We start from the raw sequence: 16,286 nt of genomic DNA, 5'->3' as shown, positions 1-16,286 counted from the left end.
CAGCAGAAATAGTGGGTGTTGGAACAGCAGGCAGTCGTTGCACTGGACCTGATGAATCTCCTCTTTTTTAAATTCTTGACATCGCCACTTTAATCTTGACTTTCTAAAGTTGAAGCTTCACTTACTCTCCTTTATTATCCTCATTCTCCTCCAGACAAAATCTTGTTCTGATGTCTTTGTCTTGTCTTTTTATTTTGCAGTAAAGCCTTTTTTGAAGCTACAAATCAACAGCCTCTCCTCAGTCTTCATTGCTTGTCATGCTTGAGAAAGCCCTCTATTATTTTTGTCTGATTAATGCCAAGTAACATTTTGCAGCTGTTTTGTTTCTAGTCTGCTGGCCTGTGCCTGTGAGCTGCACGAATGTGTGCTGCTCCTTAATAGGTTGCATTAATCATCAGAATAGTGATTGTGCCCTGTCAGTTGGTCAGCTATAGAGGATCACTCCCATCTGTGCTGCTGTTGGATTGCTAACCTCGCTGGATTACTACATTTGCACTGCTTGTCCTACATCCTAATCTGCTGCTCAGATTGTTATACAGTAACAATGAATTATTACTAAAGATGACGCGTGTTTGATAAGTGAGACCAAAGTGTTTCTGACTGGAGTTCAGTATTATTTCACAACCTTGTTTTGATGCTTTGCTCTGTAAACACTGAAGTTTATGCAAGTGGGAGGGAGGTCCTGAAACTAAGAGACAGGGATGTTTATTAATTGGTGTTTTTATTGAATCCAATCAATGTGGGAAATTTTCAGGCTCATTAAAAACAACATTCCAGGCTTTCTTTATGGCCCTCGTGTGTGTGTGTGTGTGTGTGTGTTTGTTTGTGTGTGTGTGTGTGTGCGTGCGAGCATTTAGTGTTCGTCTGTTTTGACCTGGGCTCCTTCCCTCTAACACTGTTACCATCTCCAGGGAACCCTGAAAGGATTTAGTCTCCAAATCAACATTTAGCAGCATTTGACACGTTGTTTTATTTTTTTTTTGGGTACATTGACACATGTCTAATTTCACCTTAATCTTTTCATCCTATTTCTTTTGAGGAGAGGAGGCGAGTGTATTCAAGTGTTCGGTTTCCAGGGAGACGGAGTGCAGCCGGGTGGGGAAGCAGTCATTCATCATCACGTTGGGCTGCAACAGCGTCCTACTGCAGTTCTCCTCACCTGCAGGTACACAAACACCCACTGAAGTACTGGATCCACACACCCTCATGTATGAATGTCACACTTCTAGATGGGAAACGCTGCTGGATGCAAAATGACAGATGAAGAGGTCATTTCTCATCAGCAAATACTGGTGTTTCACAGATACTGTGTAGCTGTGGCGGTGTACAGTAGGATGTTGACTGACGTATGCTGATACCAAAACTTCTTTGTGTGTTTACAATTCACTCAGCACTGTCAGCAGCACAGAGTGCACAGCTGAGCAAATCGGGGAGTGAAGTAGAAATAGATGTGCAGAGGTAGTCTGAGTTTTGACTTCAGGCTACATTGTTAGCCAGTTGGTGAGATGAAGTGCTGGAAAATGAAGTGTGGCAACAGTGTGAGCCTTTGATGGTGCAGGGCTCCTGACGAACTTGCTCTGGAGTTGCACGATTTGGTCAAATCTTTTTTCTTTTTCTTTTTTTTTCCTGAAATAAGAATGTATCCGTGACCTGCTACTAAGTTATAGATGTCCCTGCATCAGTGACAGTCAGGCTCTGAAAACTTAACATTTGCAAAAATTTGTTTTTAGTGCCGCACCATCGGTTGCTCCCCTTGAAATTTGGTGCAGTAAATGAACTGAAATGATCTTTGGCTTCCTCGGTGTCTTTGATGTCACTTAGATGCAGCCTTCACATGAAGCGCGCAGTTGTCAGTACCATGAATAGCATTTTAGAAATAGAAGCAACTGAGCGGCAGTTGCCTATATGTCACTGCGGGTGGTGATTTTCCCTCCATAAACGTGATCTCTCGTCATTTCTGCATGCTCTCAGGTCTGGTAAGCAGCACCAACGCTGCTGCTGTTGCTGCTGTTCAACATTTATGTGTGTGTTGACAGCTTTTGTTGACAGATCCAGTGGGCAGACGGCCAGGTTATGTCTTTCTTCCCTCAATTTTTATTTTGATTCTCATTTGGAATTGGATTTTGATTCCCTACCTTAGAAAGGTCAAACCAATGAATGGTTTGACCTCTGAACATGGCTCGCTACTCCATTGAATATTTTTGATCCCAGTTCTATTCCTGCACTTATTATGAAAAAAAAAAGGCACTAGAAATCAAATCTGTCCTGTTCCGTCCCGCAGCAATGCTCTTGTTCCGTACGCAAAGAAAGACCGATGGCTCTATGCAGTCTTGGCAGGTGCCAGGCAGATGACTCCTTGTGTGTGCCGTGCGTTCAGGGCATGTTCAGCTTCATTTTGGTATTTTGAGCTTGTGAAGTCAGAGCGCAAACCACAAAGAGGCAGTCATAAGACACCTTATTATTCCTAGGTGTGTTTTGAGGATGGCATCACTCAAACCTAACAGCGAGTCATGTGTCATTCCCTGTAAGCCCAGGGTGCACCAGGACTTGGTGTGTTGCTGTTTCAGTGGCACACGCATTTCAACTCAGGAGAAATGAAAACCTCTCATAAAGAAACAGGCCTCCTTGTTCCCCTTAACCTGGGGCACAAGGCATGTAGCAGGCCTGGGAGCATGTGTAGCAGGCCTGGGAGCATGTGTAGCAGGCCAGGGAGCATGTGTAGCAGGCCAGGGAGCATGTGTAGCAGGCCAGGGAGCATGTGTAGCAGGCCAGGGAGCATGTGTAGCAGGCCTGGGAGCATGTGTAGCAGGCCTGGGAGCATGTGTAGCAGGCCAGGGAGCATGTGTAGCAGGCCTGGGAGCATGTGTAGCAGGCCTGGGAACATGTGTAGCAGGCCTGGGAACATGTGTAGCAGGCCTGGGAGCATGTGTAGCAGGCCTGGGAGCATGTGTAGCAGGCCTGGGAGCATGTGTAGCAGGCCTGGAAGAGTGAGAAGCAGGCCTGGAAGAGTGAGAAGCAGGCCTGGGAGGATGTGTAGCAGGCCTGGGAGGATGTGTAGCAGGCCTGGGAGGATGTGTAGCAGGCCTGGGAGGATGTGTAGCAGGCCTGGGAGATTGCAATACCGCACATGTGCTCAACAGATTGATGCGCACTTTAAATAGCACTTCACACGTAACGCCATTAACCAAGGACTAGTCTCTTCTTGAATAAAATAGCAATGCACCATGGTTGCTCCAGACCACGTCTCCTGAAGTTACTCAAGCTCCTGTCAGGTGGAGCACAGGTTCTTTGGCTAGTTGAAAGATGACGGCGCTTGAAAAACAAAGGTGGTATGAGCCAGCATGACATTAGCAATGACACTTGTGCTTGGCTGAACACCAGTGTGTTCCAATCTCTGAGAGTCTTTGGTCAACAAGAAAGATGAAACCATTTTAGAAGTTCAGCTTCTGAAACTTTTTCAAGGAGTTTCAGGAGGCCCAGTGAAATTGAAAAATAGAAAGCTAGCATGGTGCCTCCAAAATCCGTGAACAATTGTATGTAGTAATTGTGATCTCTATAGTGACCCAAATGATTGCGACTGTGATTTTTGCTATAATTGATCAGCCATCTACCAAACGAATATCAACGTGCTTGGTGGAGATGAATGACGTCCATAGCAAACTTGCAAGGAAGAAGCTCCTGCTTACTTTAAAAAATCACTAGTACTGGGTTATGATGAGAGCTAACAATTAAAGAATCCATCAATGAATGGAAACTGGAGCATGCAGACGACAACTGTTAACACAAAAGTCATCGCACCAAAGGACGGCAGAGTCCAAGTTCACTTTTTCATCGTATAGAAATGCTGTGGAAGGTCTTGAAGTGGACGGTCCATACAAGCCGCTCTGTAAGGAGGATTGGGCTTAAATCCCTTCAAGCCAATACGCAGGGTGGATAAACACAACTGTTTGCTTAGTTAACAAGTTCTTGTTACAAAAATGGCACAGGAAGGCAAAGGTTTACACGTTTTCCACACCAACGTTTAAGGTTGAATGTTTTTTTCCTCAATGAATAACTTGCTTCTCGATAAACTGAGTTCTCTATATGTAATTCTGTTGTAGCTTTTATTGCCTGAGAGCATTGTGTGTATGTTATGGTTCCTGGTTCGCAGGATCCCATATAACTTTTAACTGCTCTTGTTTTTGTATTCATGTTCTCCTCTAGACTTTCAGTCCTTTTATAACCTCCTGAAAAACTGTCGTGGACATCTCAGTGAGCGCTCAGTCTTCAGTGACAGAACAGAGGAGTCCTCTGCTGTACAGTACTTCCAGGTGAGAGGAAAACCAACTACATCCTGGAGGGATAATTCTTCATGTGATATACTGCCCGAACATTTGAGGAGGGTTCAAAGGTGTCAGAAATTGCATACAGCTCAACCCTATTGAGCAGCTGTTCCACTGGGATTACAGGTTTTAAAAGAACGCATTGCTTCATTTAGGTCCTTTAGACTTGACCGTCACATACAGTTTAAAACAAACTACTCAGAAGAGATGACTTTGTATTGTTTTTCACAACAGCCTCTTCCATAATTGTGTTGGCTAAAAGTGGAGCGTGGAGCCTTGTCCGGCTCAGCTGTCAATCAATCTCTGCCCCACCCCACTCAGAACCATCAACTCAATGATTCAACCACAATTGTATTCTTCTGAAGTTGGAAATATTTAATTGATTCGTGCAACATGACGGCATGGCTTGGAGGTAGCATGGCTGTCTAGCAATTGAAAGGTCACTGGTTCGATCCTCACTTCCTCTGGTGACCTTGCTGAAGTGTCCTTGAGCAAGAAACTGAACCCATAATTGCTCCTGATGGCCCTGTGATGGACCGGTGACAAGTCCAGGGTGAACCTCGCCTCTCACCCAATGTCAGCTGGGATAGCAGTATAGAAAATTGATGGATGGATAAATCTCTTAAGACTGAATGGTTGCACTTATATTTTTTCTTGCAGTTTTATGGCTACCTCTCCCAGCAACAGAACATGATGCAGGACTACGTCCGGACAGGAACTTACCAGCGGGCTATCCTCCAGAACCACACTGACTTCAAGGACAAAGTAATGTGCTGGGGTTTTTTTGTGTATTTTTTCATTCAAAATACGATGCCACTGTGGTTCATGTAAATGTTTCCGCACGTGCTGACATTGCTTGTACGAATCCAAATGACTTGCTGTGTTTTGCTGGCATGTTTATCACACATTATACCTACACTAAATGGCACGATTTACAACCAAAGATTTGAGAGGTTTTTTTAATGTTAGGAACCTCATTTTAAAGAATAACAGTGTTATGTTCATATTGTTGCTGGTTGAGGCAAAGTGTGTTTTATGACATTTGCGGTTGTGTTACAGCTGTGGTTGTATGACAGTAGTGTTAGTGTTGAGCAGCAGCAGCCGCTACCTACCACTGTACATCTCTGTTTTATGGTGGTGGCGTCCCTGTTTTCTGGATTAAATTTAACTTCTTTATTGACCGAGTGTCTCGCCGCATTTCAATGTGATGTTATTGTCTGCGGTCTAATCAGTAAAGATGCTCGACTCCCTAAAAAGTCAGACGTATAATAACACACTCCTGTGTCCTCACTGAGCTGATGCAGTCCGATGTTTGGGCAGGAACCTGGCAGATCTGCTGTTATGTTTTTATCAGAAGAGCAGGACTGGACAGGAGTACAAGTGTCAGACTCTCCAGTTACACATTTGAATACACGCATACACACACCCACACACACTCTACTGAGGTGATAAATCTGTTAGGGGACAAACACACTTAGGCATGGAACGGATCACAGTGTAGGTAGGCTCTGAAGGACTTTCTAAAAACATATTTATTTGATCAGTTCAGGAAATGGAATCTTTTCTTGGCCAGTGTTGACTGCAAGGAGGAGGAGACTGCTGCTGCTGTAAGGGTTGCTGATGGTGATGGCAAGCTTACTGTCTTCTTTCTCCAGGTGGTGTTGGATGTTGGTTGTGGCTCGGGGATTCTCTCTTTCTTTGCGGCCCAAGCTGGAGCCAGGAAGGTTTACGCTGTGGAGGCCAGTACCATGGCACAGCATGCTGAGGTATGCACACGCATACACGTATAACATAGGCTGACTCGGATGTGTTCAGAAGGATTTGGCTTTTCCAAAATCCCAATGTGACCAATTACTGTCAGGATTTTCAGCCTTAGTGGACATGTGCTCTACCTTGCAGGTGCTGGTCAACAGTAACCGTCTTGGGGAGCGTGTGATTGTTATTCCAGGGAAGGTGGAGGAGGTGACGCTGCCTGAGCAGGTTGACATCATCATCTCAGAGCCCATGGGCTACATGCTATTCAATGAGCGCATGCTGGAGAGCTACCTGCATGCCAAGAAGTTCCTCAAACCCAGTGGTGAGCCATGTGTTGACAGGATTTGAGGTCCATTTTTAAAATCCACACCGGATTCTGTGTTGTTACTTGAGGTGTTTGGTTTGGTTGACTAGCCAGCGTGTTTGTGTTTCAGGTAAAATGTTCCCCACTATTGGGGACGTCCACCTGGCCCCTTTCACAGACGAGCAGCTCTACATGGAGCAATTCACCAAGGCCAACTTCTGGTGAGCAAGAAAGGGAGGCGAATGATGATGGGTGGGAGATAAGGGTCAGACATAGATCATATAAAATCCAAAAAACAAATTTCATAGCTCTTACTAACGGTCCACTTTGTAGCTTGAGATTTCCTTCGATAGCTCAAGAAATATTGCATTTACCTGAAGGTTCTTGGGAAAATATCATATATCTCACCCCAAACAAATGATTAAACTGTTGATGAGCTTAACAGAACAGGCAAAACAGTATTTAGCTTCTAAAATAAGGTCGGAGACAACTTCAACAGAGAATATCAGGAGGGTGGGGTTTTTGGGGGGTCTGCAGCTCTACCTGCAGTCTCTGCACCCCTACTCTACAGTGACTTTTGATCGATTAGGGGATAATATTGATAGAGATAAGGCATTTTCAGTTTGAGCACAGATTGGTGTGTTATTATGTTGAGGCTGAACAAAATGTAAAACAAATGTAGCTGACCAATAATTGCTTGGTTAGGTTATTATATAAACTGATAACTGTTATTATATAAACTGATAACTGCTGCTTCCAACTCAGATATTGCTCAAATGTAATAAGTGGATCTTAATGACAGTGAAAGAACGCCACCAAGGTGACGTGCAAATATTGTTCAACAACAAATATCTTTTCAGATTGTGTGTGAATTCATGGGAGTACGCATTGCAGAATTGACGTCACCCGCACAAATTTGCATCTTCAAATTTACTTCAAGTTTAGTTCATTTAAATTTGTAATCACCTCGCACAAAAGATGTGCCTCTAGTTTAGGCTGATCACGGCATCAGAGCTGTGTGAGGAGCTTAGCCCTCTGAAGGGAGCTCAGCATAGAGCCACCGCTCCCCAAAGTGCAGTGACTCACGATGGCCTCCTCAGGTATAAAGGGGTGTTTAGAGGGAACAAATAGGTACCAGAACAGGCTTTTATTATAGCCTCTCGAGCTACAAAGTGGTTTTAAGAGATGCACCGGTTTCTCTGCAAACTTTCAAATGGCACCTTTTCAATGAAGTTGCTTGTCTGTAGCAATATCAAAAGCTGGAAACCTTTTACTCACTTGTGGTCTGATGGACCCAAGGTGCTTATACCGCTATATTTTCAGCAGAGTAATGTGATGAACAATTGTAGTTGTTTGCATAATTTTATAGAAATTAAAGATAGAGTTGTATCTTACGTTTTCATTTTTGTCTCTCCAGGTACCAGCCCTCCTTCCATGGTGTTGACCTCTCTGCCCTGCGGGGGGCAGCAGTTGATGAGTATTTCCGCCAGCCAATTGTGGTATGTGTTACACCTCGTGCAAATACTGTTCATGTACTCAGTTATATACTTGTTCCTGCTTGTTTGCCATGTGCAGACGTTTTATGAACAACAAGATTTTTTTGTCGCTTTTTAATTTTTCCTGTAGCTAATGAGCTTTACCTTCAGAGATGGTTCATGTTGTGATCTAGAACATTCGCCTGAGGTCCACCTCAGAACCCTAGTCTTCAAATACCTAGTCAAATTCTCCATAGAGAGAGTATTTGTCTATCGGCTGTATTGCATATTGTGCTTTTGAAGTCCCCCTAATAGTCAGTCTTTATCCCCGATTGGGGAGGGGCCGCCTTTTACCCTCCCTCTGGTCAATATTTCCCTCATTCTGTTCAAACTACATTAAACGCATGTCATATTCCTGCCAGTAGTCTGTGCAAGTTGACTCTCTATTTTGGGGGATTCAAAGGAGGTTAGCTAGCAAGTATTCTGTTATTAGTATTCAACAGCAAAGAAGGATTTCATCATGTTTTTGCGCTGAAAAATCCTCAAATAGTCAAAGCGATGACGGGACAATTGCCAGACTGATGATTTAGGCCCAACCCAGGTTAAGAACGACAACCCTAGCCAGCACCCAGCGTCACTGGACAAACGGCCGTAGACACCCACGACGCCCTCTCACCTGGGCTTGTTTGGAGGTGGTGTCAATCCGTCCCACCTCACAAAATGGAAAGACAGACCACTGTCAGATGGTTTGTCGTCAAGATGGAGCCGTTAAATGCTAAATTTGCTCTGACGTCCGTGCTTTGGGTCTGTCACCCAACCAAGAGCAGGTACTCATCCAGCCGGCGCTGCAATGAGTCAGTCTCTGTAAGAATTCATGGAGATTGTCAAAAAGAGAGCCAGTGTCATTGGCATCATTCACAGGACAGAGTACTGATTCCTTCGTGCATATGTACAGTTTTATTGTTTTGGTCACCTTTTGTTAGTGTGAGTGTAACAATCCCAGAAGTACATTTGAAGTACAAGTGAGTCATTTATTTTCATGGATGAAATCTTTCAAAACCCCAAACATCAACCACAGTGTTTCGTGACATGGTTACTACTTGTAGTTGTCAATACTATGTTATGACATTAGCATTCAGTAGCATTACTAATTTATAACATGAAAACTCAAATTTTCCCTACATTTCGAGTGACACCTCTCAGTCTTTTGTGGTTTTGATGCCATCGTAGTGACATCAGTTCACAGACCTAAAAAAATCTTCAGAAGAAATCTAAACCACCTCAGTGAGAGTTGCTGCAACAGTCCAAGACCATATTTAGCCTTGATGACACACAGTGGCTCATGCGGTGAAAACGACACCAGACGCAAGCTGTCGCAGCTGGTAGTATCATCAAGGAAGGCCTCTGGTGACGGGGTTGTCTCACCCAAGCGGCAGCAGAGGATTTCATCTTCATCCCAGTCATGCTCTTCTCAGTTCTTTGTCACTCAACTGTTTCAAAATGGATTTATATTTTATGTATAACCAAAATATTTTGCAACAATGCAGTTTGCAACAACAAAGTCAGCAAATACAATCAATAATATCTCAAGGGGGACAAATATTCTATGTCAAAAAAAATAAACCTGATGTCAAAATATTGACTGAAGTTTAGAGAGGACACAAACATTAATCACGAGCTGTCATTCCCCTGCCAGTGCTGCAGGTCGTGCTGGTAGGCACGCCCGCTTGTGTCATTGTGTAGAATCACTTCTCTGCTTTTTACTGAGGTTGAGGTTGTTGGGTAAAACATTGCTGGCTATGTACCTAACTCACCTGCTCTGCTGTGGCGTATACTGCAGTAATTGCATTGCCACGTATTGCTTGGCAGTGCTTGTTTGGAGCTGTGTAGAACTGCTTTGGTTGTTCTGCTTGTGTACTTTATGATGAGCTCTGATCTCTGCTCTCCCTCCACAGGACACATTTGATATCCGGATCTTGATGGCCAAGTCTGTCAAATACACAGTCAACTTCTTGGAGGCCAAAGAAGAGGATCTCTACAGGTGTGTGTGTGCTTGTCTGTGTGTGTGTATCAGAAGCAGATGTTAAGCATTAAAATGTTACTTTGACTTCCAGGATAGAGATTCCCTTTAAGTTCCATATGATGCACTCAGGCCTGGTGCATGGCCTGGCCTTCTGGTTTGATGTGGCATTCATGGGATCAGTGTAAGTCAGACAGTTACTGACCATTACTGAGTACAGCTGATGTTCCCTGCATGCAAAGCACAAACACCGTCGTGCCCTCATGCTCTTGTCCTCTCCCTCCAGGATGACGGTGTGGCTGTCCACGGCACCCACAGAGCCTCTCACCCACTGGTACCAGGTGCGCTGTCTGCTTCAGTCTCCCCTCTTCACCAAAGCTGGGGACACGCTCTCCGGCACTGCGTTGCTGGTGGCCAACAAAAGGTATCATGGCTGTGGGTGTGGCAAATGTATCTATGGTGATAGTTTTCCATGACGCGTGCATGTACAGGAAACACTGAATTAATCATCATGCTGCAGCCTCTTCTCCAGAGTCAGAGCAGAGCTCCGGTCCTTCTCTTTATCTACCAGCGTCTGCCCCAAACACACGGTGCTGTGTGTTTGGATGCACCTCATGTATTAGGTCCTATATTGAGTTCAAACCAAACCAAACGATCTGTCGTTTACCTGCAAACAAGCTGACTTGCAAATGTTAACAAGGGGTCCATGCATTATTCAGCCAAACTAATGGCCACCGCTAAGTAGGCTAATTCAGCCAGTATTACTTGAGTAGAGGCCTTTGATGGCCCTGTGAAATTCACTGCGATGAACCAGAACAGGCCCAAGTGTGTGCTTATTTATACAAAACAAAATGCCTTTCTGATCAGTTTTTGACTATTTTGAATTCAAACTGTTTACACAGACAAGACAAGCACCCAACTGTTTCTCCTGAGTCGCTGCTGTTTGCAGCTCAGCCTCAGTAGTGATTAGACTCCATGAATAAAACCGCTGTGTTACTGTTAGCACTGTTCTACTGGACTCTACTTTTACAAGTGAAGTCAGAACATGAAGAGAATTCATCATGGCTGGCTGATCCAGAGCTGACTTGAGAAGTGAAGCAGTTCCTTAAACACAGTCAAAAGAAATAGGGGTGTATCAGATGTTTACCCGATGCAGTAACACCTTAACTGATGGGGAATTGAGGAGTTGAGGCTGTGCATGTTAGCATGCTAAATTAATGCTCCAGGGACATTGACATGTGCTGTCGTGATCAGGTGGTTTGTGTCCAACAGTTTTGAGTGAGAATCATGTTGAGGTTTGCTGCTGGCTTAAATTTCAGTTTTGTAAAACTGAAGGTTGTGAGTGTAATTAATTAAACTGTCACACACACTGCACCATACACACAGAGCTGTTTGTTCACCACTACAGAGCTATCCAAACGAGTGGTGCCTGCCCTGTAGTTATCAAGCAGTGCCCTCTCAGCAACAGCCCAAACTCCACAAATCGTCACTACTAAGCACGTTAGCTGTGCCTGCTAACAGTGAAAGCTAGAAGGGACCCAGATCTTGGCAAATGTCCATGTAAGCTTTATCAAGAAGAAATATTTCAGATATCAGGTTCATACGCCTGGATTGTCACCTCAAAGGTTGAACACCAGAAGGGTTGTTCTCTTTCCCAGAGGACAGTACTCATGGACTACAGGCCAAACACAAGCGTGATTCCCCAGTCAAACTCAAGCGTTACTCACGTTTTGTGCAAAAAAAAAAACCAAATTGGCTTCAGTTGTATTTATTTATTGTACTATGTTTACTTTTCTTTCATGTGAAAAAACACAAAATATAATACAGTATTTACTATGTTATGGAGCTGCTGATGAGTGGGTTTTTCACTTTTGAACAGAGCTGTCTCCCATTAGTCTCTCTGCTCATCTGAGCTAACCAGCCACTGGCTCCAGGTCCATGCTTACGATCCACACCTGAGAATATTCTCATGTCCCAGCAAGGAAGCAAATTTCCTATCAAGTTATCTGTGTCTGTTGGGCTTTGGGACATACTAAACTATTTTGTGTCAACTTTATCTCATAACTCTACAGCCTCTAAAACCAAAAACTCCACTAGCATATAAAAGTTGAATACAATCAATCAATACAAATCTGATCTCCTTCCAACAGACAAAGCTACGACATCAGTATTGTTGCCCAGGTGGACCAGACCGGATCAAAGTCCAGCAATCTCCTGGACTTGAAGAACCCCTTTTTCAGGTGAGTTGGTCCCTCTTACAGTAAACACACCTGAATCTAGAATATACCATAAGATGAAGTGGGGGAACGCTGTATGTCTCTTTTATTCTAAATATGTCTATGTATTTGCAGGTACACAGGCACCACTCCAAACCCCCCTCCTGGCTCACACTACACCTCCCCATCTGAGAATATGTGGAACACAGGGGCGGCCTACAGCATGAGTCAGGGGATGGCTGTATCAGGTGACCACACACAGAACCCCTGCTAGAGAAAGAGGAGGCTGTGTTTTTAAATTGTCCTTCAGTTTTGAAGTTCCGCTAAAACAACACGAGCTAGATTTTAGTTAAGGACCCTCAGTTGAATCTGTAAATATAGGGCCTCACTAATAGGCAGTCACTTTGGAATTGGGGCTGTCACTTTAACGCATTAAGTAGATTCATTAATTACACCGCAAATTAACGCGTTATAAAAAGCACCGCACGATTAATTATAGCACACTCGAGTGGCAATCCAATGCCAATTTTACCCTGACACCAGCATTTTAAACTTGGCCCACTGAAGGACCCGTACTTGGCAGTGGCGCGTCCCTTCACACGTGCGTCGCTGGCCAAAGTCTCCGCCTTAAGACGCCTGACTGAGGTTTTATTCAATCACCAATGATAATGTGGATTTCAAACCTTCTCTTCTTAGTGTACTCATTTGATCAGCCATGCACTACAATTTTGTAAAGTCCTAGAATTCAAATTCTTTATTTGGGGACCTTAAGCAGACACGAGATTAAAATTTGATGAACTAGATTAATTAATTACAAATCCTGTTATTAATTAGATTAATTTCGTGAATCGCCTGACAGCACAATTTGGAATACATTGTAAACCTGCTGCATTATGGAAAATATTGCGCACGCCACCAAAGATACAAGTAGAGTGTTGAAGTAGGCTGTGAATTGTCATTGCACATGAGCTGCACACGTAACATATCCCAGTCTAAAACCAGCTTCTTGTTATGGGATGTAAGATCACCAATTACTTGGTCATAGCTCTCTCATCTTGGACCTTCAATGACTCTTGATGAGCCCGGCTCACGGGTTCAAGTCCCAGTGTGGACTTTGCTCGCTCTCCCCTTGTCTGAATGGGTTCCCCCCACCATCAAAGACATATGTCGGACTAATCGTCCTGTGGGGGCTCCCGGGCCAAGTCCATGCCACAAAAAAACCGGAGGAGCATCTCGGGGGTGTAATTTAAGCCTGACGCGGCCACAGCAGCAGACAGAGATATAAATATGCTTGATAGGGTTGGCTGTGTGTGTAGGCTCCAGTGTGATCCAAATAATGGAGTTATTAAATCATTTCAGCCCGAGTACAAATAACATCTGGAGAGATGGGAAAGAATTGGCTTGTTTCTCCACTCTGAGTTGCCTTTGACCAATGTGCTCTGCAGGCTCGCTTAGCAACATCCCCTCTAAACTTATCTTTATTAGGGTTTTACGGCTGCATTTATCCTTCGTTGTCTGATTTATACAACATTTTAATCCTAAAGCTTTGTGTGTTCCACATTTCCAGACTCTCGGACCACTCAGAACAGATGTTACGTTTTTATCTTACATACAAGGGGTTGAATATTAGGCCTGTGGTCTCTTTGCTTTCAGCGGAGTTCATGTCAGCCAGTTTCACAAACGTTTTGTGTAAATATGAACGACATACAGCAGTGCCGATAAAACCCTTCTGTCTGATTGATGAGGTGTGGAGAACTGACTCGTTGCTGCAGAGCCACAGACTCTCATCAAATGTCCTCACTGCTCATGTGGGCAGATATTTGTTGTTGGGTGTTTTATTTTTTTCCCCTCATACCCTGATCTTCATTTCTCCGATAAGATGTGTGCGACCCCGCTGAATTCTGGCAGAAGGCATCAAACCGTGCTGGGAACAGAGTTAAGAGTTGGGATGCCGCATTTCACTTGGAAAAAGTCCAAATGAACCCAAAATTCATGTTGGTAAAGTCTCACCAAAGAAGCTGACAGGTTTTGATATAGGGCAGATTAAGTCTTGACCTTTTACTTCCCTTTATTAAGATAAAGATCAGGCGGAAAAAAAAACACTTGATTCTATCAGTCAGATGATTTTTTTTTTTTTTAAAGCAGCAACAAAAAAGACACACCAGTTTCCTCTCAACAACGATTGCAGCCTTCATGCCTTCGTCGTTTCACCTGTAAACACTTCTGTTCTGTTATTTGTCAATTATCCAACCAAATAACACAAGTTTGCATGATAGTCTTTCACAGCAGTTTTATCCATTTAAAGAAAACTGCCAAATAGCGAAGAATTTTCTCACCACTGCAGCGGCAGAATTCTGGCTAAATGTCTGATCAATATAATGATACCTTTGGTGAAATGTCTCAGGGAAGATGTTTCTTTCTGTGATTATCCTGATTGTCCTGAACAGGCTACAGAACTAAATATTTCAGGGCGCCCAGATTGCACAGCTGTCCATCGAGCGGCCTCCGTGTTGGCTCCGGCTCGGTTGGGCATCAGTACAGGCACAACTGGCTGTCAGTGAGGGGACGTGTGTTGGTCACCGCAGTAGCACCAGGAATCGGTGATAGACCGCGGTGCTCCCCAGAGCAGTGGAGGGGGTCGGGGGGGCTGGATAAAAAACAAAGTTGAATCTAAACTTCATCTTACTTTTGCCCACTAACACGTGGTGTCACCAGTTGCCACACACAGAAACAAACACTACAATCTAGTTGTCGAATTGCATTGATGCTTTTCTTAGCTGTTAATGTGGATTGCTGTCTCTCATCTTGTCCCCTGCAGGGATGCCTGCAGCTTATGACCTCAGTACAGTCATCGGCAGCGGCCCGTCAGTGTCTCACAACAACCTCATCCCCCTGGGTATGAATCAACCCCCGTCTGGCTTGGTAACATCTGGTGGACCTTGGTGTAGTGGGGAACATGTAGCAGAGCCGCAGAGAAAATCCTCACAGCAACGTGAAGCAGCAGGCATGCAATACAACACCTGATGCTAGTCTCTAGTGAGCGCTACACATCTCTACCGGCTCTGGATGATTTCAGGACAATCAATCACTGCTTGACCTGACACCTGAAGCCACGATTCATGAATTTACACTGTAAAGAAAAGAATCCCCAGAAAGTTGTGGTCTTTACAGTCCACATCAGAGGCTGAGCAGAGCAGCAGCAGCTTGTGCCGTCTGTGGTCCAAAAGAAAATGCACAACTAATAGAAAAAGTGGTGAACAAGGTTCTCCATGGCAGTGGCGGACCTAGAGATTTATATGTGAAAGATCAAGGCCACTTCTGAGGACCGTGAAAGAAAACGAGTGGAACCTCAGCACTGCCCATGCAGAGCTCAAAATATCATTTTCACTTTCTAGAGTGAGTATGAGACACTATCGTGTGTCACTGTAGCCCTCAGTGCTCTTTTGTCAGTGAAGTAGCCCAAGTGGGTGTAAAGCTGTCCAGTCGGGCCAAGCTGAGGCTCATTGATTTGGATGAAGTGCCAATCAGGTACCCGCTCATTGAAACGATTTTTTTATAAAGTCATCGGCAATATCAAATAAAGTTTGGGGGCGATTCACATGTTGCCCCCTCTCACCAGACAGATGGCTTGAATGGAACAGCAGCATAACCCGAGATTACAAAGACAACTTTGAATATCTCCTTTTTTCTCACATCATTTTGTAGGAAATGCTGTCACTAAAATTGCATTCTTCCAAAAACCGTGTGAGCAGCAGTCACGGAGCTGTGACTCAGGCTGGGAATGACTGAGAACGTCTCATGAATCATCAGAAACAAGGATGTTGATGTTGAGCAGCTCTGGGTGTCGAGACACAAGCAAGACTAGTTGCATTAAAGAAAGATTTTGGAAATGATGCACTTTTTGTAGTTCTTTTTCGTGAATGAGTTTAAACAAATTATGTGATTAAATGTAGTTTTTAACGTCCAGATTCGGGGTCTGTGGAGACATCCTTGTCCCCGTAGTGTTTTTCCCCCTGTAATCTGAAGGCCAGTGTAGCATCTGTGTACATGTCGATACAGATGCTTGACTGTGCTCTCCTCTCTGCTTGGTCCCAGTGAACACCGGCATTGTGAACCATACCCACTCCAGGATGGGCTCCATCATGAGCACAGGAATTGTACAGGGTACGTCAAGCACCGCCGCACCACAGAGAC

The 16,286-nt window shown here is 44.2% G+C and overlaps 1 protein-coding gene across 5 annotated transcripts in view; it reads left to right on the top strand.

Moving 5' to 3' along the window:
• carm1 (coactivator-associated arginine methyltransferase 1) overlaps nucleotides 1-16,286 on the top strand; it is a 75,842-nt gene that overhangs the window by 4,543 nt on the left and 55,013 nt on the right. For 2 of the 5 annotated variants that reach the window (XR_015110244.1, XM_086186322.1), the window contains exons 2-15: nucleotides 1,040-1,165; nucleotides 4,204-4,310; nucleotides 4,983-5,087; nucleotides 5,978-6,088; nucleotides 6,222-6,399; nucleotides 6,512-6,602; nucleotides 7,799-7,880; nucleotides 9,812-9,897; nucleotides 9,971-10,060; nucleotides 10,163-10,300; nucleotides 12,027-12,116; nucleotides 12,228-12,340; nucleotides 14,911-15,096; nucleotides 16,188-16,256. Coding sequence is in view for 4 of the 5 variants with exons in the window: in XM_086186322.1 (XP_086042448.1) it covers nucleotides 1,040-1,165; nucleotides 4,204-4,310; nucleotides 4,983-5,087; nucleotides 5,978-6,088; nucleotides 6,222-6,399; nucleotides 6,512-6,602; nucleotides 7,799-7,880; nucleotides 9,812-9,897; nucleotides 9,971-10,060; nucleotides 10,163-10,300; nucleotides 12,027-12,116; nucleotides 12,228-12,340; nucleotides 14,911-15,096; nucleotides 16,188-16,256 (1,572 nt within the window). In the remaining variant the exon portion in view is untranslated. The remainder of the gene's footprint in view (nucleotides 1-1,039; nucleotides 1,166-4,203; nucleotides 4,311-4,982; nucleotides 5,088-5,977; nucleotides 6,089-6,221; nucleotides 6,400-6,511; nucleotides 6,603-7,798; nucleotides 7,881-9,811; nucleotides 9,898-9,970; nucleotides 10,061-10,162; nucleotides 10,301-12,026; nucleotides 12,117-12,227; nucleotides 12,341-14,910; nucleotides 15,097-16,187; nucleotides 16,257-16,286) is intronic. The other 3 variants (XM_086186323.1, XM_086186325.1, XM_086186324.1) reach the window with 3 other exon arrangements.

The sequence above is a fragment of the Aulostomus chinensis genome, chromosome 18 (genome assembly GCF_037954235.1).
Source record: "Aulostomus chinensis isolate RoL2024-O1b breed Wild chromosome 18, RoL_Achi_v1.0, whole genome shotgun sequence".
Classification (NCBI taxonomy): domain Eukaryota; kingdom Metazoa; phylum Chordata; class Actinopteri; order Syngnathiformes; family Aulostomidae; genus Aulostomus; species Aulostomus chinensis.
Note: the sequence above shows the minus strand (reverse complement) of the source record. Positions and strands in the feature narration are given on the sequence as shown.